Source organism: Hemitrygon akajei, chromosome 6, assembly GCF_048418815.1.
Source record: "Hemitrygon akajei chromosome 6, sHemAka1.3, whole genome shotgun sequence".
NCBI classification, from domain to species: domain Eukaryota; kingdom Metazoa; phylum Chordata; class Chondrichthyes; order Myliobatiformes; family Dasyatidae; genus Hemitrygon; species Hemitrygon akajei.
Window position 1 is genome coordinate 143,152,747 of NC_133129.1, and position 27,800 is coordinate 143,180,546.

The 27,800-nt window shown below is 39.0% G+C and overlaps 1 protein-coding gene across 17 annotated transcripts in view; it reads left to right on the top strand.

Moving 5' to 3' along the window:
- Positions 1-27,800, top strand: part of plekha7b (pleckstrin homology domain containing, family A member 7b) — a 401,998-nt gene that overhangs the window by 329,046 nt on the left and 45,152 nt on the right. For 11 of the 17 annotated variants that reach the window (XM_073049397.1, XM_073049398.1, XM_073049399.1 and 8 more), the window contains 8 exons: positions 877-1,396; positions 2,001-2,087; positions 3,624-3,743; positions 5,115-5,168; positions 14,822-14,902; positions 16,980-17,045; positions 18,766-18,846; positions 20,817-20,966. In XM_073049397.1, coding sequence (XP_072905498.1) covers positions 877-1,396; positions 2,001-2,087; positions 3,624-3,743; positions 5,115-5,168; positions 14,822-14,902; positions 16,980-17,045; positions 18,766-18,846; positions 20,817-20,966 — 1,159 coding nt within the window. The remainder of the gene's footprint in view (positions 1-876; positions 1,397-2,000; positions 2,088-3,623; positions 3,744-5,114; positions 5,169-14,821; positions 14,903-16,979; positions 17,046-18,765; positions 18,847-20,816; positions 20,967-27,800) is intronic. The other 6 variants (XM_073049405.1, XM_073049406.1, XM_073049400.1 and 3 more) reach the window with 5 other exon arrangements.

Below are 27,800 nucleotides of genomic sequence, written 5' to 3' on the forward strand. Positions count from 1 at the left end.
CCATGTTTACTCTACTTCATGCTGCTGTTATTTTCTATTCTGCCCTGTTCTAATGTTAGATTGCAGCATTGGCTGATGCAACTGTAAATCTCCTGCTGCTGAAATAATGACATTTGTTCATGGAAGAAAAGTGTTTCATTTTCCACAAGTTCAAATCTCATAATTTCATCTCACTGTTGCTCCTGCCTTTCTAAAGTTTAAGTTTGTTCTAAGTTGGGAAATCTAGTGAAATTCAGGATGTAGGTTTTGGACCATGAAGGCTGTAAGGAAAAAGGGGAAATGATAAGTAAGCTTTGCTCATGCCAGGCCAATCTCTATCCTGTTTCCTCGCGAAGGCACTGATATGGTTTGGACACCTTCATGATCATATTTGACTGCTCAAGTCTGAGAACCAAGCTGACATACATCTTCACTTGATATTCATGCATTGCACACTTTGCACTAAGTCACTGGACGGAGGTTGGGAGCAGTAGATTCAGGTGATTTTATTTCCTTGATGCTTGTTGGCACCTTTCCTGCTTTTCTCTGAAAGAGATTGAAAACAAGCTGGAATTTATGCAGTTTATTTAGCAGAGGTGTCAAAGGGCTGACACCAAGACTGCAAAAGGTAAGTGAAAATTACCAAATGGGAAAGATATCTTAAACTGTCACTAACATTCATAAGGACTACACATGCAATTATTGAAAAGTGACAACAAATGGACTGATTATGACTGTTGTTTTACACATAATCACTCAAGCTTGTGATGAAAGGCCAAGTGACTCGTGTTGCCATCATTGTTGTGTGAAGAAATAATTGTGTTCTTAGAATTCTGACATTTTATGTTCAGCAGTTATGATTTGCTATTTAAACTTTTACGTTGTCATGCCTTTCAGCCTCTCACCTACCCAGACTCTTCCACATCGGACAGCCAATCCATCTCAGCCTTATTCAGAGAATTACCAAACTCTGCCAAAGAATATCGGGCAAGCTCTAGAAAGCTCTCCTCCTCTGCACCATAACCTGCCAAGTGACTACAAGTATGCCCAGGATCGTGTTTCCCACTTGAAAATGACACACGAAGATCGCAAGGCCACAAAGGAGGGCACTGTTTGGCAACTGTATGAGTGGCAGCAGAGACAGCAGTTTAAGCATGGCAGTCCAACTGCTTCAGTCTATCCCTCGCATGCCACGGACTTCAACTCTGGATTACCAAAATCTGCCTTTGATTTTCCTCGCTCAATCTCTGTCCCCCCATCTCCTTCGGACATCCCACCACCAGGCCCTCCAAAAGCCCTGTCACCCAGAAGACCTCACACTCCTGCAGAAAGAGTCACTGTCAAACCCTCAAAAGAAAGGTCTTTAGAGATCTTGTTAACAGGATCACCGAGAAGAGCACGTGGCCCTTTGGCTAAGGTAGAGCTCCTGATAAACCTTGTTTTCCCTATTTTTCCTAAATAATGATTAGTAAGATGATGTTTGAAATTATAAGAACTAGCCTTGAACCTTTGATATATTCTGACCAAGATAATCCGATGTAGATGAAGAGGAGTCACTTCTCTTAGTGGATATGAAAATCAGCTTGGGTTTCACTTTCAGGTCATTGATCCAGGAGCAAAAGTAGTCAGCTGACAATCTGAGGTGAAAAAATAAATGGGTATGAAATCAAAAGTCAAAGTTTACACTCCCTCTATTATGATCTCTAGCCCATTTACTTCACTGGGAGTTCGTGGGCATAAAAATGGAGAATCCCAACTGCCTACAATGTGGTGTAATGCAACTTAGAGATTTTCTTTTCTGAATGTGACAATGCATTCTGAACAATGGTTGCATTTACATTGACTACTTTATCATACCTCAACCAATGGTATATACCTTGCCTTGCTAGAATGCTGATTAACCATGCAGCTTAAGCTTGTTTCTAATATAGTCCACATCATTTACTTTATAAATCGTGTAACTCATCAGCAAAAACTACAATCAATCTGCATTAACCTAGCGTTTTTTTTTTCTTTGGCAGAGTTCAACACACATTGATAGACGCTCGATGCCTCCCATGGGTTACATGACACACACTGTTAGTGCTCCTAGTTTGCATGGAAAGACGGTACGTACAAATAATGAAGAATCTTTTAATTATATTACAAAATTGAGGTGGATGGGCTAAAATAATTCCTCAGTCAGCTTCATTGCAGCTGCTCCCCGAGTTGAAACAGTTCCACCCTATAATGTAGGGTGAGAAATTGCAAGTTAAATTTCCTAATTAAGTTCCCATTCATGTATGTGTTTTCACTCTTAATCAAAATTATCTTTTGGGGAAAATTGCTCACATTTTATTCTACTGCACAATTTTTTTTTATACGCTACATAAGAGTAATTGTTATTTTTTTAGGAGGATAAGTTGAAGACCAGATGTTTTACTCCCATTAAAATTAGCCTGTTTTGTTTCATGCCAGTTTTTCATAGGATCATATTTTTGCCTTAAGTGGCAATAATGCTGTTCCATTTCAATCTATTATGTGAGCAATATTATCAGTAGAAGCAGAAGCATTTCCATATCCTTGGGATAGCTTGGTAATGGATGTTCTTTATTCATTACATGATGAGTGCTGCTTTTGCTCTTCGTTCAGATCTCAAAGATCGGAAATGCACTGAATTTATCAAAATTGGCTATGGACCTCAACCTGCTCATTATATTACACATATTTGTCACTGTAGTGTTGAACTAAAAGTGTGGGCAAATTATTCCACAAATCTACATTTATTTAACAGGTACACTGAAACAAAATATTTAGTTTTTATTGCATATCTACTGTACAGATTCAGCAGGCTCCAGGTACTGCATTGTAATGATCATTGTAGGTGTATTACATACATAAACAATAATTTCTTGCAGCATTGCCTGTTGAAATTAACATCAATTTTCTGATTAAACACAGACAAAACAGAAATTTTGATTTTTTTTTTGGTGTTTTGTTTGTAGAATACATATTTTTACTTGCGTTTGGGAGAACTGAGCTGTGCCCAGAAATGGTGATTTGGAAAAATATACAGTATAAGTAGATTTATGTGCGGACTTTGCTGATTATCTGCTGTGTCCGCTGCTGTTGACCTTGAAGAATCCTGTTTTATTTCAGTAAAATAAATAGTTTCTTGGCTCATTGTCACAATTAAAGAGAGGTACAGTGAAAAACTTTGCATGTCATCCATACAAATTATTTTGTGACATCAGTACATCAAGATATTACTTGTGAAAAGCAATAACAGAATGCAGAATATGGTTTTGCAGTTACAGAGAAAGTGCTTAAGATACATGGCAACAATGAGGTAGATTATGAGGTCAAGTGTCCATCCTGCTCTTTGCTTAGTTTGTTGTTCAGGTAGTATAAAAGAAATATTAATATTGATTTTGACTTAATGCCTATGCAAGGGAAAAATCATGCCATCCCTTTCTTGAGACTTTCAGCATTTTAGACACCTGCTGCAGGTAAGTTTTAACAAAGCTGATTGCTTGAATGTTAGTAACACTTCTGGTTAGATCTTGATTGTCTTAAACTCATGGCAAGATACAGGTGCCTTGAAGTTTGAGTGACATGCTATAATTGCTAATACCTCCTTTTATGACTCACTATGTTACCTACAGCTGGAGGAGCTAACTTTACTTCTCATCCAATTACGGAGACACCAATCCAAGTTGGCTAGTGTTCGAAATCACACTCTTAAGCAGTTGCAACTAAACAAGCTGAGTCAATCCAGCCATCAGGTCAGCAGCTGATTGGCTTGCATATGTCACCTGATGTGATCGTTTGTCCCAGAATACTTTGTGAGGTTACGTCTGACGCTTTATGTGGCTGTACTTATAATTTAAATGTTTACAGCTTATGGAGCTTCTAATGCTTAATTCCATTGAATCTAATTTGGTCATTTCTCAGATATCCTCAAAAGCTTGTGTTTTTAAATAATATTTAATGTTTCAACAAAATTTGTAGCCTCCTTGCATCTTTACTCATTTTTTTTCAACAGAATATTTGATTGTAAATGATAAATGGTTTAAATCAAAATCTAAAGCAATTGGAAGGACTATTTGGTAAAAATCAGTGGAAAATCAGATGCATTCAAAACTTTTAGTGATTGCTGGCGCAATGAAGGACAGATATGTCACCAGCATCACTCTGTTCAGATCACGTATGAATCCAGACCAATTACATGACCACAGGGCACAAAGTGTTTGTGGTGCCATGCCGCAGAGTTGTATTTCATGAGAAAAAGATGAAAATTAGTTTTAATATTTACTCTGCTTTGAGCCAACAACCTCTTGTACACAGTTAAGTTTGAAATTGAAACAATTAACTTTTTACCCTACTAATGCTGTCAAATTACTAATTGTGAAGTTGTAAAGAATTAAATTTCTCACCCAAATTTAAAATATGTTCTCTGACCTTCCAAGCATGAATATTTTTTTGCCAGTTATTTTAATTGCATCTTTATTTGCCTGGACATTGGCCAGAAAAAATCTGTTCTGCTCTCAAGCCTAACTTAGCATTTGATTGGTTAGCTCTGATCTTTTTTTTTCATGACAGTGGAAATTTAAACATGTTCCAATCAAATATTTAGTTTTTATAAGCTGATGGAAGATTTTGTTAAAAGTGTTGCAGTCTTCTGCTAAAACAGAGCATTTCTGCCCAGCCTTGCATTATTTGACCAATGCATGAACTTTTGGCTTCAGTTTTCTTATGGAAGAGTTGATCAGGAGCAACTACGCTTTTGTTTTATGGCACTCCTTTTGTTTATTCCCAAGTATATGGAATAGAGGCTGTTGAAAATATGCATTGCATTTATGTATTTGTGTACAAATCTGCTTGTGAATAGCTAAAATCCAGAACTTTGTACCCGTGATACCTGAAAATCTTTTTCTAAAGGAATATTTAGTTACTCGGTTTCATCACATGAAAACACCAATTATTAACAAGGAGTACTATTAATTTGTGATGTTCAAAGTTCTGGAACTTTATTATGCAGTGGAATTTATTTTTCCTTTTGAAATGATGCACATCATAGGGATAAAAAAGAATTGGAGGGCGCTGATTAACATGATTTTGATTTTTTTTTTCCATTTTCTCACCTGCAACATCAGGCTGATGACACGTACATGCAACTGAAGAAGAATCTGGAATATCTGGACCTAAAGGTGGGACTGGGCAGTTATTACTAACCTCCCTCTTCTGTCTTCACTCTCGGTTCATTTTCACACAATTTTCTCTGGCTTCCTTTATTACTCTCACACTGCTCATCTGAGTTCGTTGCTGAGGTTCAATGTTAGCCAAATGCTAATTTTCCAAGAAAATTTAAAAACTGAATTATCCGACTTAATTTGTGCTGTTTCGGAGATGCTTAAATAGAATCTCACAGATGTTAGAATTAAAGTAACATGGCTAATTTACTAAATGAAAGTAGGCTCATTTCCCACAAATGCATTACACTCCTATAATTGCTTCTGCCAAGAAGAACATTATTGTGCTGAAACTATTCCCTCGCAAAATGGAATTGATTTTAATGAATTATACTAGAAAATGCCAGTGAGAGCTGTTGGTAATCACAGTTGTAAATATGTCTGAAAAATGTTTTCATCTTGCCACAACTTTTAAATGTTGGCAACATACGTACATTTGTTTTCACGTTAATGAAACATCAATTTCACTAAATTTTCATTTTCTTAAACAAACCACGTCTTTTCTGCAGCTGTGTAGTAAAAGTTTGTTCAGCGATGGAAGACCAAGGAATGTAACTTCTGTTGCACTATATTCGGTTTTTGAGTTACGTAATTGCAAGAAAGTGCAGTTACTTGGTGAAATATATTTGTTATTTTGGTGCCCTCAATGTGCTCTTCTGTGTAAGTGACTTGCTGGCTTATGACAGCACATAATTATTAGCCAGTGTGCAATGGACATTATTGCTGCCACAGTGTACTACAGCTACCATATGTAGTAAAAGACAGACAAACATACTTTATTGATCCCGAGGGAAATTGGGTTTCGTTACAGTCGCACCAACCAAGAATAGAGTAGAAATATAGCAAAATAAAACCAAAAATAATTAAATGATAATAAGTAAATTTATGCCAAGTGGAAATAAGTCCAGGACCAGCCTAATGGCTCAGGGTGTCTGACACTCCGAGGGAGGAGTTGTAAAGTTTGATGCTCAGAGGCAGGAATGACTTCCTGTGATACAACTCAGTGTTGTATCTCGATGGAATGAGTCTCTGGCTGAATGTACTCCTGTGCCTAACCAGTACATTATGGAGTGGATGGGAGACATTGTCCAAGATGGCATGCATCCTCTTTTCAGACACCACCGTCAGAGAGTCCAGTTCCACCCCCCACAACATCACTGGCCTTACGAATGAGTTTGTTGATTCTGTTGGTGTCTGCTACCCTCAGCCTGCTGCCCCAGCACACAACAGCAAGCATGATAGCACTGGCCACCACAGACTCGTAGAACATCCTCAGCATTGTCCGGCAGATGTTGAAGGACCTCAGTCTCCTCAGGAAATAGAGAAATAAAAAATAGGAAATATAAAAACATCATGAAGTTTAAAACACAGGAACAGCCCTTCATATTCCCAGCAAGCTGAAGACACTAGTCAATGTGGGGCTTTGCATGTGGTTTATTTAGATGAGTCAAGGGATCTCCAATTGATCCTATGTCTTTGATGTTACATTTAAGGTAGGGAAATGGTTTTGCCAGTCTTGCTCTGATATACACCTCTAATACACCCTTTATTAGAACTATGTGAAGCCTACTCATGGCTGTATTGTGGCAACTGATGGCAAAGATGCCCCAAATTGATAGCACCACAACTTCTCATTGGGAGCTGCCACTGGGAATTCCATCATGGCTGGAGTTTGCACATTAAAGTTCACACATCTCAGATGACTTCCTATAATATGGGGTTACTGAATGTAATTGTACATAATAGTCACAGCATACAATTTTTGTGCAGATCAATAATTGTATTATTGGCACCTAAAACCATAAGTATGCCAGAGCATAGGGCATAATCAAAGCAGTTTTCTCAGATAGTATTATTTAAGCATTCCAAACACACAGAACCTCAAAGTGTCAATTTATATCAGCGCAGAACATGCATTTCCTCAGAACTGGTAAACTCCTAACTCACCTAGCCACTAAGCTAGCTCTGGAGTGCATTTCCTACAATGATTTGGTGAACAAAGCTGCTTGAAAATGCCCTGCACATTGCAAGATTGACAGCTATTTAAACCACAGCTTCAGACTGAACCAGGTTTTAAACAGCTTGAAATGAATATTTTTACCATTCAGAATATTCAGATCATTAAAAATAAACATTATAATGCATTTAAAAATAATAATTAATAAGAACTCAGCACTTAAAGCAATTAAATGTTTTTAATTAATATAAACTACCAGGTTCGGTGGACATATTTTCCAAGCTAATTGTTGTGAAACTGTAAAAAGCTCTTTAATGCATGGCTTCAGGCAGAATTGATTTCTACCTTCCTTGTGCTGAGTCTAAATGGAAAGGTATCCATAGACATGTAGTATGGGGAATTTTGTTTTACTTATCATTCTCTGCATTGGAAGTTTCTGGACAATGATCCAACAGTCCAGCTCCTTGAAGAAAATTAATCTTTGAAACTTGTTTTTATGTGAAAAAGGATTTAGTACTTTCCTGGCATATATGATGAATAAACTCTTCATGGGTTTCCATCTGGGTACAGGTATCGATTTTAACTGACGTTTCAGTGACAAGCTCTGCCATCTTCATCAGGGATGGTGCCTGGGCATGTCTAGTCCAGTGTTATTTATACTCCTGTCATCTGTCCCTCCTGATTGGTTAGTACTCAACCAATCAGATTTCTGCTAGTGGGACAGGTGGGACGCGGGAGACCTTATTGACTAACCAATCAGGTGGGATGGATGATGGGAGTATAAATACCACCGGACTGGCCACATCCAAGCATCATCCCTGATGAAGATGGCAGAGTTTGTCATTGAAACGTTGATTAAAATCAATACTTGTACTTGGCTGGAAGTCTTAGAAGAGTTTATTCTTTCTACATGTTAACAATTATGCACATGAACAAGAGGCATATTTTGACCCATAGTAGATAATTTTTCTCATATTTACATGAAACCATGAAGCAATTGCAAATTACTTTTTTTCTGATTTATTTTTCTTTGCACACTTTACTCATACTATTTTGAAAAAATTGAAGTGTGTTCTTCGTTTGTCTGGCAATTGCCTCTTCCAGATGGGAATCTGATCATGAAATAGCCTTCTGTGTTTGAATGTTCAGATGTTTTTTTTTAAAAACAAAACAATGGCCTAACATGCAGTCATCTACATTCATAAGTCCTATCATTCATTGTTAGACTGATAACTCACCAGTTTCACATACAGATTATGGGTTCTGTCTCTCATCAAAAATCTTTAGCTCTTTCCCATTAACCTCTGTGTTATTTGTGTCTGTTTCTGAACTGTTCAGCTGTAAATGCTTCTTTCATCCGACTACCTGGAAGGTAATTTGAGTTACTCACAGTAATGCAGTATATTCATCTGCCATTATATTGGTCCGACTTGCAATGGTAGTGGTGCTGCAATCACTTGCACTGCCTCAGATATTGTGTGGGGTATCTGCAGATTTTGCTGTATAATGACACCTATTTTACGTGTGTATGTTGAAAAGTTATCAGAGGTCGCCTTCACAAGAAATTAGCTGTTGAACCCGCTTGGTCGATGCTGGCACTACTGCTTTACTCAATTCTTCTTCCCACTCTGCTTCTTCTCTCTCTAAGCACCTACCTTCTGGTTATTTCTTCTGCTTAAATAAATTTCTAAACATGTTTTTTTCATTAAGGAAGTTAAAAGAAAATGGCTCTGACCAATATTCCTATAAAATGTAATGATTTGTTTTCTAAGGAAAAAAGTGCAGTGTTAGCTTTCAAGAGCCCTGTGTTCCCTGTATGTACCTTGAAGATTCTGCTTTTAAAATGTTTACTTTATTGGATTCAATTAGATATGTTTGCTGGTAACCAATGTTGCTTCTCAATAGTCCATTGAAGGATTATGATGGAGTTGGAATCTAGTTAAAACTCTAGCGGCAGTTTTTTGTACTGTTTTGAATTGTGCAGGATAATTGCTGATTTCTTACATAATGATTCTTATTGGGTGTGTGCCTGTGTGTTTGTAAGATATTAGAGGTGACTGTAATAAGAAACAGCACTCGTAAGAGGTCAAAGCTTTCAGGATTAACTATTAGAGGAGAAAATTGGAGATATTCCTTGGAGCTTGATGTCCAGTGAGTTAACCTACCATCTTAAACACTGCCAGTAGAAGAGAAAGATAGCCAGTTTGATTAACATGTTCTGCTAATATGTATTTATTTATGTTTTCTGATTATTATTCTTTTTGATGTATCATTAAAGTTTTTGGATACTTTGCAACACACCCAAAATCCTGGAGGAACTCAGAAAGTCAGGCAGCATCTATGGAGCGAAATAAACAGTTGACTTTTTGGGCCAAGACCCTTCATCAGGACTGGCAAGGAAGTGGGCAAAAGCCAGAATAATAAGATGGAGGGAGGGGAATGAGTACAAACTGGCAGGTGATAGGTGAGACCAGGTGTGAGGGAAAGGTGGGGGAGAAGGGGGGGATGGGAGAAAGAGGTAAAGGACTGAAGAAGGGAATCTAATAGGAAAGGACAGTGGATTATGGAAGAAAGGGAAGGAGGTAATCAGAGGGAAGTAATGGGTTGGTGAGGAGAAGAGAAAGTGTGGGACGACATCCAGAATGGGGAGTAGAAAAGGAGTGAAGTGGGGGGGGGGGGAATTACTGGAATTTAGAGAAATTGATTTTCTTGCCATCAGGATGGAGGTTACCCAGTTGGAAAATGAGGTGTTGTTGTACCTCCTACCTGAGTTTGACCTCATCATGGCAATAGAAGAGGCCACGGACAGACAAGACAGAATGGCAACTTGAATTTAAATAGTGAGCCACCAGGAAATCCTGCCCTTTGTGGCAGCGGAGCAAAAGTGCTCAACAAAGTGGTTCCCAGTGGCCGATGTAGAGGAGGCCTCACCAGAAGCACTGGATAAAGTAGATGACTTCCACACACTTGCAAGTAATGTTTAGCTCACCTGGAAGGACTGTTTGGATCCCTGAATGGCTGTGAGGGAGGAGGTGTAAGGGCAGTTGTAGCACATGTCACGCTGTCATGATTTCTACCATCTGCAGAATCTCTTGTGTTTATCTTCTGAATACATTGATACTATCAGTGTATTTTTCTTTTCATTATACGTGTGATTTTTTAAATTATTAGTCATCATTGATTTCTGTATTTCTTCAGGTATGAACTACCATTTTTGAGTTTTCCATTCGACAGTTTTGTATTATCTTGAAAGGATTGTTTTTGTGATCTGGGCCTCCATTCTGACTTATCTGGTTAGTTGTATATATGCAGTATTTTTCAATTAATTATGAATTGATGAGAATGTCAAATAAATACGAATTAATAAGACCTTTAATTGTTGTTTATCAGGTTATCAATATTATAGAAATGTAGGATATGAATCCCAGATTTTTTTTACTAGAAATCATCTTGCTATTATTTTGATTTTAATTTACTAACAGTATTTTGTTTATCCAATGTTAAATTAATAGACTATAGTATTTTATAAAACATTGCATACAAAAGCACGAAGTGGCCATTCAGTGCTGCATGTACAATGATTTGATTTTTTTCGATTAGTCCAATTCCTCTCTATATTCCTTTATAGCAAAGAAGGGAAATTACTATTTGGTATTCTTAAAAATTGTATTAAAGCAACATACACACAAATTGCTGGAGAAACTTGACAGGTCAGTCAGCATTTATGGAAGTGAATAAACAGTTGACATCTTGACTCAAAACATTGACTGTATTCATTTCCATCGATGTTGTCTGAGCTGCTGAATTCCTCTAGGATTTTGTGTGTGTTGCTTTGGATTTCTATCATCAGCAGACTTCCTCGTGTTTACAATATGTTTACAGTTTGATCATTGCTCCAGCTCATGGATTCATAGTCACTATTAAAATGCTGCATAAATTTCTAGTTTGAAGTGTCTGGTCATTACCCTTCTGACAACTTCCTTATTGGTGACAAATATTCAAGGTGTTGAATCTTACCATCAGAATGTCCTTTCATTAATTGTCCCTGCTTGAAAGGCAATAACCCAAATCTATTCTGTGCCTTCATGTAATTGAAGCCTTTATTCCAGGACCTCCTTCCCATGAAGCTCCTCTCTGTCCAATGCATCTCGAAATACAGTGTCCAAAATGGCAGAGATCTCCAGATTGGGATTTTGTCGTATTTTTCAAACTAGCACCTTCTTTCCTTTTCTACTTGTGGTTTATAAAACCCAAATTAATCAATATCTATCAATCTCTCTCTCTCTCACTCACTCTCACACATATATGCGTGTATCCAAAATACCACACACATATATACATGTGTGGTGTACACAGATACGTTTTGTTTTAAATGAAAATGTGAAATTGCGAATTGAGTTACGTAAAAGAATTACTTAACTCCTATGAAACACCAAAACATTGGAAATTAATTTGGATTTCATAACCATCTGGTTGAGTTTATTTTAAGTCTGAAGAATTAAAAATAACTATTGGAGATCTGCATCCTATCCTCGATGGCACTTGCACTCATTCCCAGAATCCATTGTCCAATTGCCAGCTCATTCAGTGACATCATTACAGTTGAACAAGGTGCATATGAAATCTTAAGTCCCATAGACTGAGAGAGAAATTGTACTGAAAAATGTTGCCCAGATTCTACACGGCATTTTAATCAACAAATTGACACTGAACTGCATATTTGAATAGAGAACAGAGTGCTGGGCAGTGGTCAATTCTAAGGAGGAATGAAGTAAGTAGTGAGATTTTTTTAACCTAATTCCAGACCTTAGGGTCTTGGCAACTGAAACATGACTGTTAATTGTGATGTGACTAAATCTGAGGATGCAAGGAAAGCCAGAATTTGGATGAACATGGGTATCTGTGATTGGGGATTGCATTATTGGAGGGCCACGTCCATGGGAGGATTTATGAATGAGAAAGAGTTCATCAGGAACCATGGTACATAATCAAGCACAGGAGTAAATGGCAAACTATTCTAAAATGAGCTGGGAGTACTGGCATCAAGTTTGAGGAGGATATGCCATATTAGTTAAATCTGGGGGGCATGTACTATGGATGAGAGTGTCAGCAGCAAATCAGTTTGAGGAAGTAGCAAAATTGGCAAGCTAGCATTAGATATGCTTTTAAAGATGGTGTTTCACACTTTTAAAGAATTTCAAATATGATAACATTGTTAACAATTTGGTTCAGTTTGATCACTGTCTGGAAAAATGGCAGCTGAAGAAAATTTTGATGTGGAAGAAGACTTGATGTGGCATTAATTAGTCAGAATGGAAAGGTTCAGAAACATTTCCTTTTGAGGTGAGGTTATTTTAAACAATATTATAGGTCAAAAAAGCTTGAGTAATACCAAATGTCCTCAATATCCACAAGGAAATAGTTACAGCATATTCAGATGTTGCAAAGGTGGATGTGTCGTTGGCCAAGCCAAAGGTTACAAAGTAGACAGAAAATTCATTGCTTGGGATTTTCTGGTCAACCCTGGCTGAATGAAGTGGCATCAGAGGAGAAAGTTTTTCTGTATTGGCAAAGACAGTATCTGGATTAACAAAGAAACAGATTAACAAGGTCATATTCAATTGAATAGCAAAAATGACTTTGATTATACATTAGCATGGACAAAAACCTGTTTTGGGAAGATTAAAGAAGGGAATGGTAGATTAATTGAGCACAAATTTGGATAATTACACTTCGTTCAATGACCTTGAAGAGGAAAGAATGCTTGAAGATAACTCAAGCAATGGTTCTGTTGTTTTTGAAGTAATAGTATGCAATTGTTGAAGTGAAGTTTTGGAGAAACACTACCCGAAGGAAGAGAATCATTAACCATACCAGTTCATATAAAGTCAACAGGCGGAACGTAGCAGAAGACTCATTCACCCTGATTTTATTGAATATACCACCCCTGGTAACCCCCAGCCCACTCTCCCTCCCAAGTGGGTTTCCTAGGGCCACATTTTCTATTTGTGATGCTATTGTTTCACTCAACTTGTACAGATATTGTGGCCATCCCATGGACAGAGCAGGCCAAAAATAATGGTCTAGGACGATTTCCAAACTACTTCCAGAGTTATTTTTTTTACTTTTTAAGTGTCCTGGTTCAAAAGCATATCTACTTCAAAAGAAGCACTAAGATTAGATTAGATTCAACTTTATTGTCATTGTGCCGAGTACAGATACAAAGCCAATGAAATGCAGTTAGCATCTAACCAGAAATGCATAGAATAGTGTTGTTTACAAAACAACTGCGAATAAAAAGTAAGTGCTACAGCACACAAATATAAAAGTACTGAGACAGTACAATATGGGTGCAATACAGCTTAGCGCTGTGATGTGAGGTTCAGCAGGGTCACAGGGAAGAAGCTCTTACTGTGTCTGCTGGTGCAGGAGCCAAGGCTCCTGTAGTGCCTACCGGATGAGAGGAGAGTAAAAAGTTCATGTTTAGGGAGAGATGCATCCTTGATAATGCTTTTCGCCCTTCCCAGGCAGCGTTTATGGTAGATGTTCTGAATGGTGGGCAATTGGGTGCTGATAATCCGCTGGGCAGTTTTCACCAGACGCTGGAGTGCTTTGTGGTCCGATACAATTAAGATAATTTAGACTACTAGTAGCAAAAAGAGGAAAAATAAACCATTCGCCCTTACTTGCCCTTGAATTAAGACCAGTAATCCCATTCAAATAAATGCTACTTATGCCTGTTGTCTTTGTCATAATGTTATGTTCAACACTTGCATTCAATGTGTGCTATAGTGGAATGGGAGATCAGATATGTTTAAGTTTAATCTCTACCTTTTTTCTAAACTGAAAGCATACATATTAATCTGCATGTGTTAGAAACCAGCTGACCCTCCAATGGCCCACAGTTGGGGATTCATTATCATGGATAAGTATTATCCAATCTAAACACTGCAACAATTTGGATTTTAAGACTCCAGTAACAATGTTTAGGCTCACATGTTATGTAAGCTGATGGCTTTGAGTGGCATTACAGAATATTCTGCAGAATAAGAGGTCCACGTTTTGAGTTTTGGTCTCTGAATCAAATTGAGAATTGGTGCCCAGATACTGGTTAAAGTTTTGTTTGAATCTATTCAGTTGGTGGTTTCTCATTGACTAGTGAGAACCTTGTTGATTAATACTGTTAAAGCTCTTTAGAAGTTATTTTCTGGGACTTGGTCAGCATCTCGTCTCAGAAACAGGAAAATGGACCTCAATGTACTTGGCACTATCAATTGCTGTTAAGCGTGTTGACTCTACATAACTGAAAAAAAGAAAATCCTTTTTGCTCTTTTATAAGGTCACAGACCATTTTTATTAATTGATTGATGGCAGTCACAGTACAAAGAAAATTTACCAAAATTTCAAGGAAAATCTGAAGCACTGCAGATATCAGCAAGATGGAGGAAATAATTAGATTAACTTCTGGAGGATTATTGATAACTATTGTGATGACAATATATGCAATATTGTGATTACTTCTTCATACTTAATAGATTCAGCATAAACTATGATTGAATGGATTTTTCCCAGACACCTTTCATGACATAATGTTGCTCTGGGGAAGGTGTTCCTGTTATTGTAATGCAATATATTCCTCTTATGTTTGGAACAGATCAAATCTAATGTACCTTTGATCAACATGATTCACAGAATGGTAACGAAAGTCACACCAAGATTTCGACCCTGTCTCCAAGTAAGGCTGCTTGTTCCAGCTGTAAATTAAGAAAAAGTCATGCAGCTATTCCATCAACAGCTTGCTTTCTACCATGGATGAATATTCAATGTTTAGAAATCAGTGTGTCCTGTTTCTCAGTGATTTGGTCATTTCTGTGAAATTAAAATATTGCTTTCAAAGATTGATCTTCCATTTCAGGCTACAAACTGGGTTTACTTTATAATGTTCAAGACTTTGTTAAATTTAATTGTGCTCATACTTACCTTGTGAGAATGAGTGATTTCATTAAAGGGGCATCGTAGATGGGGGAAAATTGGCAAAACTCTTCTGATTCTAGAAGTGTACCTCAACCATACAAATTGAATTGAAATGCAACATTGTATCTCCTGTGACTTCATCAGGATGAACCTAATTTGCAATTTTTGCACATGCATGTATCGACTCACAAACTTGCTCATGCCAACATGCTCACACTTGCATCATTTGATGAACTTTGCCATAAGACATTGCCCCTTTAAGGAAGGCATTTTAAGCAACATGTGGCATGCTTCCCATGGCAAGATGTAGCATTTTAACGTGTGCCATAACATTTTTGTTTGTTCAGTTTTACCTACGCTACTTCAGCACAAAGATACAGTGGTATGAAATTAAGATTAATTCTGCTAGGTAGTCTTATTTGTTACAACCATTTATATTAATTAAGTTGGACGATTCTGGATGCCGTGTAAAAATGCTTGCAGGTGCCAAGTTAATTGGAGGCTAGTTTTGGTAGATGGCTTTAATAATGTGAAGAGACAGAGTGCATACAATGTTTTTCTACCAAATTGAATGTTATTTGGGGACAGAAGTATGGATTCATTTTAATGCAGTTTGAGGTTAACCACACACACACAAGCAAAATTTAAACATTATCAAGGTAAGATGTGCATTATGCGGGAGAGATTATGGTTTCATAATTGCCATATGTTTATTATTGCTACTTTAGTTATGTCAAATTAAAGAATTCCTCTGTTAAATTTACATCACATGATGGTCTGTAGTTTTATAAATTCATGAAATTTCCAAACTATTCCTCTCCTGACAAAATCAGGTCATACTGAGCTTTGAACGCCCAGTTACCAGCATTCTGTCCAGGTCCTGCTCACGAAGATTAGAAGTTGTTAGAAATAACAAATAAACACTTGCAGAGTTGTACGCACAAAATGCCGGAGGAACTCAGCAGGTCAGGCAGCATCTATGGAAAAGAGTAAACAGTGGACGTTTCGGGCTGAGACCCTTCACCAGTCCTGTTGAAGACTTCTCAGCCCGAAACATCATCTGTTCACTCTTTCCCTTAGGAGCTGCTTGGCCTGCAGAGTTCCTCCAGCATTTTGAGTGTATTACTTTGATTTCCAGCATCTGCGGATATTCTGTTATTGGTGACTTGCAGATCCTTCTTTCACAATCTTACCTAGGGCATTAGCATGCTTGATGATAGATGATGCCTGTCGATGGCCAAGGACAAATCAAACACGAGCAGCAAGTGCATCTTTTCTGAACTTCGTTTTTTTTTTGCAAATGGACACAGGCATGTACTTTCTAGCACAAGTCATCGGGATTTAATCAAGAGTGGGGACTCTGGTGTGTTCTTAATCTGCACTCTGCCACCCTCTCTCAACCTCTTCCATTGGCTCCAAGACCAATTGTGACAATCCCACCGTTATCCCATGCACTGCTTCATTGTGTGGCGAATATTCTGGTCTAATCTTGAAAGGCTAATAATAATTATTTAGGAAGTACTTGCTTGTGGAGTGGTTTCTTTCTAAATATTGGTTAAAAACTTTATGGTTCACTTGCTGTTTATTTTGCTGGCAATACTCCTTCGGTATTGTGCTCTCTCTTTACAATTCCTTCCTTTTGCTATACTTTTCCTAGATCCCTGAATACAAATCAGGTTTATTATCACTGAGAAATCTGCTAAATAAAGAGCACCTCCCACATGGAGTTTTATCTATTTGGTATAAGGTGACTTTAGCATTAAAACACATTCTAAGTTCGCTATTGCTGCTCTACTATTTCATTGCTTGCTTTTATCCTTTTTTTCATCTTATGCCAGGTGACAGGGCAAGAACCAGTTAGACGTGCTGTGAAGCCAGTTAAAATTGCAGAAAGCAACGCTGACGTGAGTCTACTTTCACCCTCCATTTTCTTTCATAGAGGTAGAGGCTACCCAATATTATGTGCTATTGAATTGTACAGTTCAAGTGCAGGTAGGCTATATGCGGGGATTTCACAGGCTGACCTGATCTTCTCTGGAACTCAGCTGGGCCAGAGCAGTAATAGTGGTTGTGCAGCCTTCTCTCTTCGCCTGAGTTGATGACAATGGGTGAGATTGAAATTAAGAAGTTTAAGCCAATAACAAGATCCTTGCGTACTTTAATATTGCATTCAATGGTAGATTTAACATTAGCGAACTTCAACCAAATGCAGTTGTAATTAGAATTGGAAAAACAAAAGAAAACTGCCAATGTTGAGGTCTGAATAAGATCATAAAATGCTGGAAAACTCAGCAGGTCAACAGGTACATTGGAGTTTTCTGTAACTGTGCAGGAGGCCACAAACAGATAGATTAGAGTGGCGCAGATAATTAAAGTGGCGAGACTGAACTCTGCCACTCTGCAAAGTTTTCAGTGAATCCACTTTTGTTTTTTTCCCTCTGCAGAGGAGAGAATGTACTTTGGAGAAACCCAGTACAGTTGGGTAGCCACAATGCACTATTACATTAAGGCCCAATGTCAGTTTAAAAAAAACAGCACTTTGCAGCCCTCCTGACTATTGATTTCTCAAACTTCAGGTAACTTGCTTCTTTCTGTCTGTATCAGAACTGGCCATTTTTGACAGTCATCCATCTGAATTCTGGCTTGGTTTTTCTCTCCCCACTAGTTTTACCTGTCCAGCTAGCCATGTACCATAGCCCTGCTATTAACAACACTTAACACAGACAAAGAAGTGACTTCTGGTTCTGTCACATGAATTAATTTAATCTCTTAGCAATATTCCCTTTGTTCACTCATCCCTACCCCATCTTCTCTGCATCTGGAAGTTCATATGGTTTCTTTCATCTGAAATGGAAAATTAAGAGGACTCAAGCCTGAAATGTTGACTTTTTTCCCCTCAAGTTCTGAATCTCCCTCTGCAGATTTGACCTGATCTGAGTATTTCCAGCATTTTCAATTTTTATTTTTGATTTCTGGCATTTGCAGTTTTTGGATTTTTTGATTGTAATTTGAAAGTGGTTTTCTTTTCGGATTTCCAGTTTTTTTTTCTATATTTATTTTATTACTGTTCACTTTTTGCTTTTATGCTATTTTGTCCTTTCAACAACTGGCACAGACTCGAGCACTAAGTAGGCAAAAAGACTGTAAGACATTGGAACAGAATTAGGCCACTCAGCACACTATGTCTGCTCTGCCATTCCTTCATGTCTGGTTTATTATTCCTTCCAACCCCATTCTCCTGCCTTGTCCTGGTAACCTTTGATACACTTATTCTTCAAGAACCTATCACCCTCCACTTTAAATATACCCAATGAGTTGGTCTCCACAGCCATCTGTAGTAATGAATTCCACAGATTCACCTCCTTCTGGCTGAAGAAATTCCTCCTCACCTCTGTTCAAAAAGGCATCCTTGTATCTTGAGGTTGGATTCACAGCTCATAACTGTTCTTCTCATTCTTGTGTGCAAAATGTGCCTGTTAACCAGAATAATTTTCATTAATACTGTTGTGTTTAATTTTACGGATTGTTAAATATTCCACTGTTTCTAATCCCATCAGAAATAATGTCAAAGAAGTATCCAATTTTTAGTACTGTTTCATTAATATTCATTCTTTCTGCTTCCAGGCTAAGTTGACTAGGCTTTGTGAACGAGACAAAAGTCTTCAAGATCTGGAAGCAAAAGTTCGTCAGCTGAAGATAGATAAGGTATTCCTCAAAGAGCCAAGAAAAGCATATAAGATATGAAATAGTAAGCAGGATTGGTCTCAGCAGCATCTTGAATTTGCATTTGTCATTCAACAAAATTGCATTGAAGTCTATCAACAACTTCCCATGTCTTCCCAAAGTCCTTTTACTAGGCACAATCATGGTTCTGAGTGTAAATATCAATGGAGAATTCCAGTCCTTTTTCAGGAAGAGGTGGGGTGTGGATGTAAAATGATTGACAAGGAGGAGAAGGAACCAGTTTCTTTGCATATCGGTCTGAAATATATTTTGCTGCCTTCCACTTGTATCTGTGGAACGTATTCCTGGACTTTCAGCCCGGGTGAACAGGTTCGAGCATGTACCACATTAAAAATTTCATGTTTCAATGAGGCTACCATATTCACTTGAGAATATTGACCCATTCGATTAGTCTCTCTGCAGTGTAGGAAATAGTGTGGCTATGTTTATAGTGCTCTGCAACAGAGCATTACACCGCTGCAATTTGCCTATCGCCACAGTAGGTCTACAGAGGATGCAATCTCATTGGCTCTTCGTGCAGCCCTGGATCACCTAGACAATACTAATACTTATGTCAGGCTGCTGTTTATTGACTACAGCATAGAGTTTAATACAATCATTCCTACTGTTCTGATCAAGAAGCTCCAAAACCTGGCGACTGTACCTCTATCTACAACTCGACCTTTGACTCTCTGTGAAGAAGACCACAGTCTGTGTGGATCAGAAGTAATATCTCCAACTTGCTGATAATTAACACTGGCGCACGTTAAGGAAGCTGCTCTACTCTCTCTACACCTATGACTGAGCGACAAGGCACAGTTCAAATGCCATCTATAAATTTGTTGTCGACACAACTACTGTTGACAAAATTTTCAGATGGTGATGAGGAGGCGTACAGCGCGAGAAACATCAGCTAGCTGAATGCTGTCACAGCAACAATCTTGCACTCAACGCCACTAAGACGTAAGAATTGTAGTTGTAGAACAGAGTGATCTAGGAATAATGGTGCATAGTTCCCTGAAGGTGGAATCTCATGTGGATAGGGTGGTGAAGAAAACTTTTGGTATGCTGGCCTTTATAAATCAGAGCATTGAGTATAGGAGTTGGGAGGTAATGTTAAAATTGTACAAGGCATTGGTAAGGCCAAATTTGGAGTATTGTGTACAGTTCTGGTCACCGAATTATAGCAAAGATGTCAACAAAATAGAGAGAGTACAGAGGAGATTTACTAGAAAGTTACATAGGTTTCAGCACCTAAGTTACAGAGAAAGGTTGTACAAGTTAGGTCTTTATTATTTGGAGGATAGAAGGTTGAGGGGGGACTTGATAGAGGTATTTAAAATTATGAGGAGGATAGATAGAGTTAACATGGATAGGCTTTTTCCATTGAGAGTAAGGGAGATTCAAACAAGAGGACATGAGTTGAGAGTTAAGGGGCATAAGTGTAGGGGTAACATGAGGGGGAATTTCTTTACTCAGAGAGTGGTAGCTGTGTGGAACGAGCTTCCAGAAGAAGTGGTAGAGGCAGGTTTGACAAGTTTACTTAGGGTGGTAATTTTACTATCACCAGTGATGTTCAGCATGCGGAGCTGTGTACTGTTTTGATGTTGTCTACAGATTGATCAGAACTTCCTTTGTATATGTCCACATCTAATAAATATGACTTTTTTTGCATTACCTTCTGGGCCATTTGTTATACTTATCACTGTATCTTTTTAAGCAGTAATTCGAATTCTTATGTTCAACTTTCTCTCCACTGGATGCCGTTATCTTTTCCATTCTATTTCAGTGAATGAATGATTTGCTGCTTCTGTATAGCTTTGAAATGTCCATTTGTTGCTGTACCCTGTAGAGAAATCTAGGTCTTGAGGAAAGTGGACATAACTTTATTTTCACATGAGAGTTAAAAGATCAAGACAGCTACAAAATTCTAATTTGTTTTGTCACCTCAGGATAAACTTGAATCGGTGTTGGAGGTAACTCATAGACAACTGGATCAGTATAAAGGACAACCAAACCACACCGAGAAAATAGCCTATCAGCAGCGGCTTCTGCAGGAGGACCTGGTTCAAATCCGAGCTGAAATTTCTAAAGTCTGCACAGTAAGTGCTTTCAATAATCTGTAGGACACATTGCTTGAATGTGTAATGTGTGTGTGTGTGTGTGTGTGTGTGTGTGTGTGTGTGTGTGTGTGTGTGTGTGTGTGTGTGTGTGTGTGTGTGTGTGTGTGTGTGTGTAGTCCAGCTATTGATATTTCAGTAAAAAGTTTAAAAGCACTTAAGAGTTTCAAAACTTCAAAAACTTTAAAAAGGAAAAGTCGTGGGATGAGGTGACAGCTTGAATTTGATGTTTTAACATGTGCATGCGGAAATTTAGCAGTGTGCCACTTTAGCCAAGAACATTCTCTCATTGCAGTTTAAATTTCATTTTGGTGTAAAGACTCTTTTGTAGTTGCTAAGGCAGGCAGTTAGTAGCCATGGAGAATAGAAACTTGTGCAGAATTTTGTACTGATGCTTCTGTCTGCTGATTTCATTGTAAGATTCCACAATATAAAGAGCAGACATGCTGGTTGTATTGTTTTTTTGCAGTACATCTGCAGACTTAGTGAATGCTTAGTGATATTGTTTGAGCTTTGTCACAAATTCATTTTTTATCCATTACAAATCAATTGAGGCCAAGTCTATGAAACAATTTAATTCAGAAAAATGAGTTTCATTTGTTACTGTTGCAGGATTTGAGTGTTGAATTAATATTTGTCAAGGGATCAATTTAGTCTATTTGCTGTTTATACTCCTCAATCATGCAACATCCATAGCTGCTTGTGTGTAATGGAAAGCACAGAGACAGTCTTTCTGGTCTGCAATTCCACTGTGCACTGATTGTGAGGAATGGAGTGCAGGCACAACACTGTTCTGAACTATTGTGCTCAGCATTGTTTTTTATTTTTCTATAAATCATAGAATACGACAGCACGGAAACTGGCCATCTTGGCCCTTCTAGTCCGTGCCGAACGCTTACTCTCACCTAGTCCCACTGACCAGCCCATAACCCTCTATTCCTTTCCTGTCCATATACCTATCCAATTTTACTTTAAATGACAATATCGACCCTGCCTCTACCACTTCTACTGGAAGCTCGTTCCACACAGCTACCACTCTCTGAGTAAAGAAATTCCCACTCGTGTTACCTCTAAACTTTTGCCCCCTAACTCTCAACTCATGTCCTCTTGTTTGAATCCCCCCTACTCTCAATGGAAAAAGCCTATCAATGTCAACTCTATCTATCCCCCTCATAATTTTAAATACCTCTATCAAGTCCCCCCTCAACCTTCTATGCTCCAAAGAATAAAGACCTAACTTGTTCAATCTTTCCCTGTAACTTAGGTGCTGAAACCCAGGTAACATTCTAGTAAATCTCCTCTGTACTCTCTCTATTTTGTTGACATCTTTACTATAATTCGGTGACCAGAACTGTACACAATACTCCAAATTTGGCCTTACCAATGCCTTGTACAATATTAACATTACATTCCAACTCCTATACTCAATGCTCTGATTTATAAAGGCCAGCATACCAAAAGCTTTCTTCACCACCCTATCCACATGAGATTCCACCTTCAGGGAACTATGCACCATTATTCCTAGATCACTCTGTTCTACTGCATTATTCAATGCCCTACCATTTACTGTGTATGTCCTATTTTGATTATTCCTACCAAACTGTAGCACCTCACACTTATCAGCATTAAACTCCATCTGCCATCTTTCAGCCCACTCTTCTAACTGGCCTAAATCTCTCTTCTAGCTTTGAAAATCTACTTCAATGTCTGTGCCGAAACTTTATTCCGTTAGTCCCATTGACCTGAACCCAGTCCATAACCCTCCAGACCTCTCGCAGGGAACCGTACTCTCTCCGGTCCTGTTCACCCTGTACACATCAGACTTCCAATATAACTTGGAGTCCTGCCATGTGCAGAAGTTCGCTGATGACATGGCCATAGTGGGATGTGTCAGGAATGGACAGGAGGAGGAGTATAGGAAACTGATACAGGACTTTGTGATATGGTGCAACTCAAACTACCTGCGTCTCAATATCACCAAGACCAAGGAGATGGTGGTGGACTTTAGGAGATCTAGGCCTCATATGGAGCCAGTGATCATTAATGGAGAATGTGTGGAGCAGGTTAAGACCTACAAGTATCTGGGAGTACAGTTAGACGAGAAGCTAGACTGGACTGCCAACACAGATGCCTTGTGCAGGAAGGCACAGAGTCGACTGTACTTCCTAAGAAGGTTGGCGTCATTCAATGTCTGTAGTGAGATGCTGAAGATGTTCTATAGGTCAGTTGTGGAGAGCGCCCTCTTCTTTGTGGTGGCGTGTTGGGGAGGAAGCATTAAGAAGAGGGACGCCTCACGTCTTAATAAGCTGGTAAGGAAGGCGGGCTCTGTCGTGGGCAAAGTACTCGAGAGTTTAACATCGGTAGCTGAGCGAAGGGCGCTGAGTAGGCTACGGTCAATTATGGATAACTCTGAACATCCTCTACATAGCACCATCCAGAGACAGAGAAGCAGTTTCAGCGACAGGTTACTATCGATGCAATGCTCCTCAGACAGGATGAAGAGGTCAATACTCCCCAATGCCTTTAGGCTTTACAATTCTACCGCCAGGACTTAAGAACTTTTTAAAAGCTATTATTAATGCTTTTTGAGATAGTGATTTAGATGCATATCATATTTTTTACTGAGTTAAGTATTGTATGTAATTAGTTTTGCTACAACAAGTGTATGGGACATTGGAAAAAAAGTTGAATTTCCCCATGGGGATGAATAAAGTATCTATCTATCTATCTATCCATGTATCTATCCAATTTATTCTTAAAACTTAAAAGTGAGCCTGCATTTGCCCATCAGATGGCAGCTCATTCCACACCCCCACCACTCTCTAAATGAAGAAGTTCCCCCTAATGTTCCCCCTTAACCTTTCCCCTTTTACCCTAAAGCCATGTCCTCTCGTATTTATCTCATTTAATCTAAGTGGAAAGAGCCTATTCGCATTTCCTCTGTCTATACCCCTCATAATTTTGTAAACCTCTATCAAATCCCCCCTCATCTTTCTATGATCCAAGGAATAAAGTCCTAATCTGTTCAATCATTCCCTGTAACTCAACTCCTGAAGACCCGGCAACATCCTAGTAAATCTTCTCTGCACTCTTTCAATCTTACTGATAACCTTCCTATAGTTAGGTGACCAGAACTGTGCACAATACTCCAAATTTGGCCTCACCAATGTCTTATACAACCTCACCATAACATCCCAACTTCTATACAGTACTCAATACTTTGATTTATGAATGTCAGGATGCCAAAAGCCACCTTTACAACCCTGTCTACCTGTGACACCACTTCTAGGGAATTATGTATCTGAACTCCTAGATCCCTTTGTTCCTCCACACTCCTCAGTGTCCTACCATTTACTGTGGTCCTTTAACATCTGCCAGATGATGCTGAGGATGTTCTACAAGGCTGTGGTGGCCAGTGCTATCATGTTTGCTGTTGTGTGCTGGGGCAGCAGGCTGAGGGTAGCAGACACCAACAGAATCAACAAACTCATTCGTAAGGCCAGTGATGTTGTGGGGGTGGAACTGGACTCTGTGACGGTGGTGTCTGAAAAGAGGATGCTGTCCAAGTTGCGGCTGACGGTGGTGTCTGAAAAGAGGATGCTGTCCAAGTTGCATGCCATCTTGGACAATGACTCCCATCCACTCCATAATGTACTGGTTAGGCACAGGAGTACATTCAGCCAGAGACTCATTCCACCGAGATGTAACACTGAGCGTCATAGGAAGTCATTCCTGCCTCTGGCCATCAAACCTTACAACTCTTCCCTCGGAGTGTCAGACACCCTGAGCCAATAGGCTGGTCCTGGACCTATTTCCACTTGGCATGATTAACTTATTATTATTTAATTATTTTTGGTTTTATATTGCTATATTTCTTCACTATTCTTGGTTGGTGCGGCTGTAACAAAACCCAATTTCCCTCGGGATCAATAAAGTATGTCTGTCTGTCTGTATGTCCTACCTTGATTGGTCCTTCCAAAATGCAACACCTCACACTTGTCTGAGTTAAAAGTTCCATCTACCATTTTCTGGCCCATTTTTCCAGTTGGTTCAGATCCCTCTGCAAGCTTTGAAAGCCTTCCTCACTGTCCACAATGCCTCCAATCTTAGTGTCATCAGCAAACTTGCTGATCCAGTTTACCACATTATCATCTAGATCATTTATATAGACAACAAACAACAATAGTCCCAGCACAGATCCCTGAGGCACACCACTAGTCACAGGCCTCCAGTCTGAGAAGGAATCATCCACTACCACTCTCTGTCTTCTCCCACACAGCAAATTTCGAATCCAGTTTACAACCTCTCTATGGATACCTAGTGTCTGAACCTTCTGAACTAACCTCCTATGTTGGACCTTGTCAAAAGCCTTACTAAAGTCCATGTAGACAACATCCACAGCCTTTCCTTCATCTACCTTCTTGGTAACCTTCTTGAAAAACTCTACAGGATTTGTTAAACACAATCCCTACCACGCACAAAGCCATGCTGACTATCCTTAATCAGCCCTTGGCTGTCCAAATACTTGTATATCCGATCTCTCAGAACACCTTCCAATAATTTGCCTACTACTGATGTCAGTCTCACTGGCCTGTAATTACCTGGTTTACTTTTGGAGCCTTTTTTAAACAACAAAACAACATGAGCTACCTTCCAATCCTCTGGCACCACACCTGTGGCTAAGGACATTTTCAATATCTCTGCCAGGGCCCCTGCAATTTCTACACCAGTCTCTTTCAAGGTCCGAGGAAATATCATGTCAGGCCTGGGGGTTTTATCTACCTTTATTCACTCTAAGGCAGCAAGCACCTCCTCCTCTTTAATCTCTATATGTTCCATGACACTACTGCTTGTTTCCCTTCCTTCCATATACACTATGCCAGTTTCCTGAGTAAATAGTGATACAAAAATCTGTTTAACATCTCCCCCATCTTGTGAGGCTCCACCATAGACGACCACTCTGATCTTCTAGGGGACCAATTTTGTTCCTTATTATCCTTTTAACATACTTGTAGAAACCCTTTAGGTTTACCTTCACGTCATCTGCCAAAGCAGCCTCATATCTTCTTTTTGACTTCCTGATATCCTCCTTTAGTATTTTCTTATATTTTCTATACTCTTCAAGTACCTCATTTGTTCCTTGTTACCTATACCTGCTATACACCTCTCTCTTTTTCTTAACCAGATCGCCAATATCCCTTGAAAACCAAGGTTCCCTATGCCTGTTAACATTGCCTTTAATCCTGGCAGGAACATGCAAACCCTGCACTCTCAAAATTTTGCCTTTGAAGGCCTTGCACTTACTGAACACATCCTTGACAGAAAACAACTTATCCCAATCCACTCTTCTTAGATTCTTTCTCATTTCCACAAAATTGGCCCTATCCTTATCCATAATTAACTTGAAACTAATGACATTATGGTCACTGGACCCAAAATGTTCGCCTACACATACTTCTGTCACCTGACCTGTCTGGTTCCCTAATAGGAGATCAAGTATTGCATCCTCTCTCGTAGGTACCTCTATATATTGATTTAGAAAACTTTCCTGAACACATTTGACAAACTCCAAGCCACATAGCCCTTTCACAGTGTGAGAGTCCCAGTCAATATGTGGAAAGTTAAAATCCCCTACTATTACAACTTTCTGTTTCTTCCATCAGTCTGCTATCTCTCTACAGATTTGCTCCTCCAATTCTCTCTGACTATTGGGTGGTCCATAATACAATCCTATTAGTATGGTCACACCTTTCCATTCTTCAGCTCCACCCATATGGCCTCTGTAGACAAGCCCTCCAGGCCGGGCTGTCCTGTCTACGCACAGCTGTGATATTTTCCCTGGCTAGTAATGCCACTCTGCCCCCTTTCATCCCTTCCCTCTCTGTCTGAAACAACGGAACCCCAGAACATTAAGCTGCCAGTTCTGCCCCTCCTGCAACCAAGTCTCAGTAATAGCAATAATGTTGTAATTCCATGTGCCAATCCACGCCCTAAGCTCATCTGCCTTAAGACGACTCTTCAATGATTGCATTGAGTTAAAGATGATTGATCAATAAATTAACATTTCTCTAAATTGTGAATATTGACAGTATTCTTTTTATGCATCAAGAATTTCTGAGAACTTGTAGTCTAAATTAGTAAACGTTTTCAGTGAAACTGTTACTTTTTGGAATTAAAATTTCTGTACTTGGGGAATCATTGTATGACCAGTTCCATAGTGATAAACCTATTCATTGTGCTATAAACGGAACCAATTGAAACTAAAATTATAAGTATCGTTTAAAGAGGAATTAAACTCAGAGGTCCTGTGTTTAATCTTTGGTTCCAAATACTGGAATTCACTAGATTTCAGAATCATGGGTTTAGGAAGGAAGAAATTGGTTTCTAAAGCCACAGTCACAATATGCTAGAGAAACTTAGCAGATCAGGCAGCAAAAAAAAAATAAAGTTGATGTTTCGGGCCAAGACACTTCATCAGGACCTGAAAGTAAGGGAGAAGATGCCAGAACAAGAAGGTGGGGAGAGGGGAAGTAGTACAAGCTAGAAGGTGATAGGTGGGGGGGGGGGGGGGTGAAGTAAGAAGATGGGAGATGATGGCTGGAAAAGGTAAAAGGCTGGAGAAGATGAAATCTAATAGGAGAGGAGAGTGGACCATGTGGGAAAGAGAAGAGGAGGGGCACGAGGGGAAAGTGGTAGGCAGGTGAGTAGAAAAGGTAAGAGGACGGTTCGATTGGAGAAGAGGAGAGGAGGAGGAAAAAATTACTGGAAGTTGGAGAAATCAAGGTTTATACTATCAGACTGGAGGCTGCTTGGATG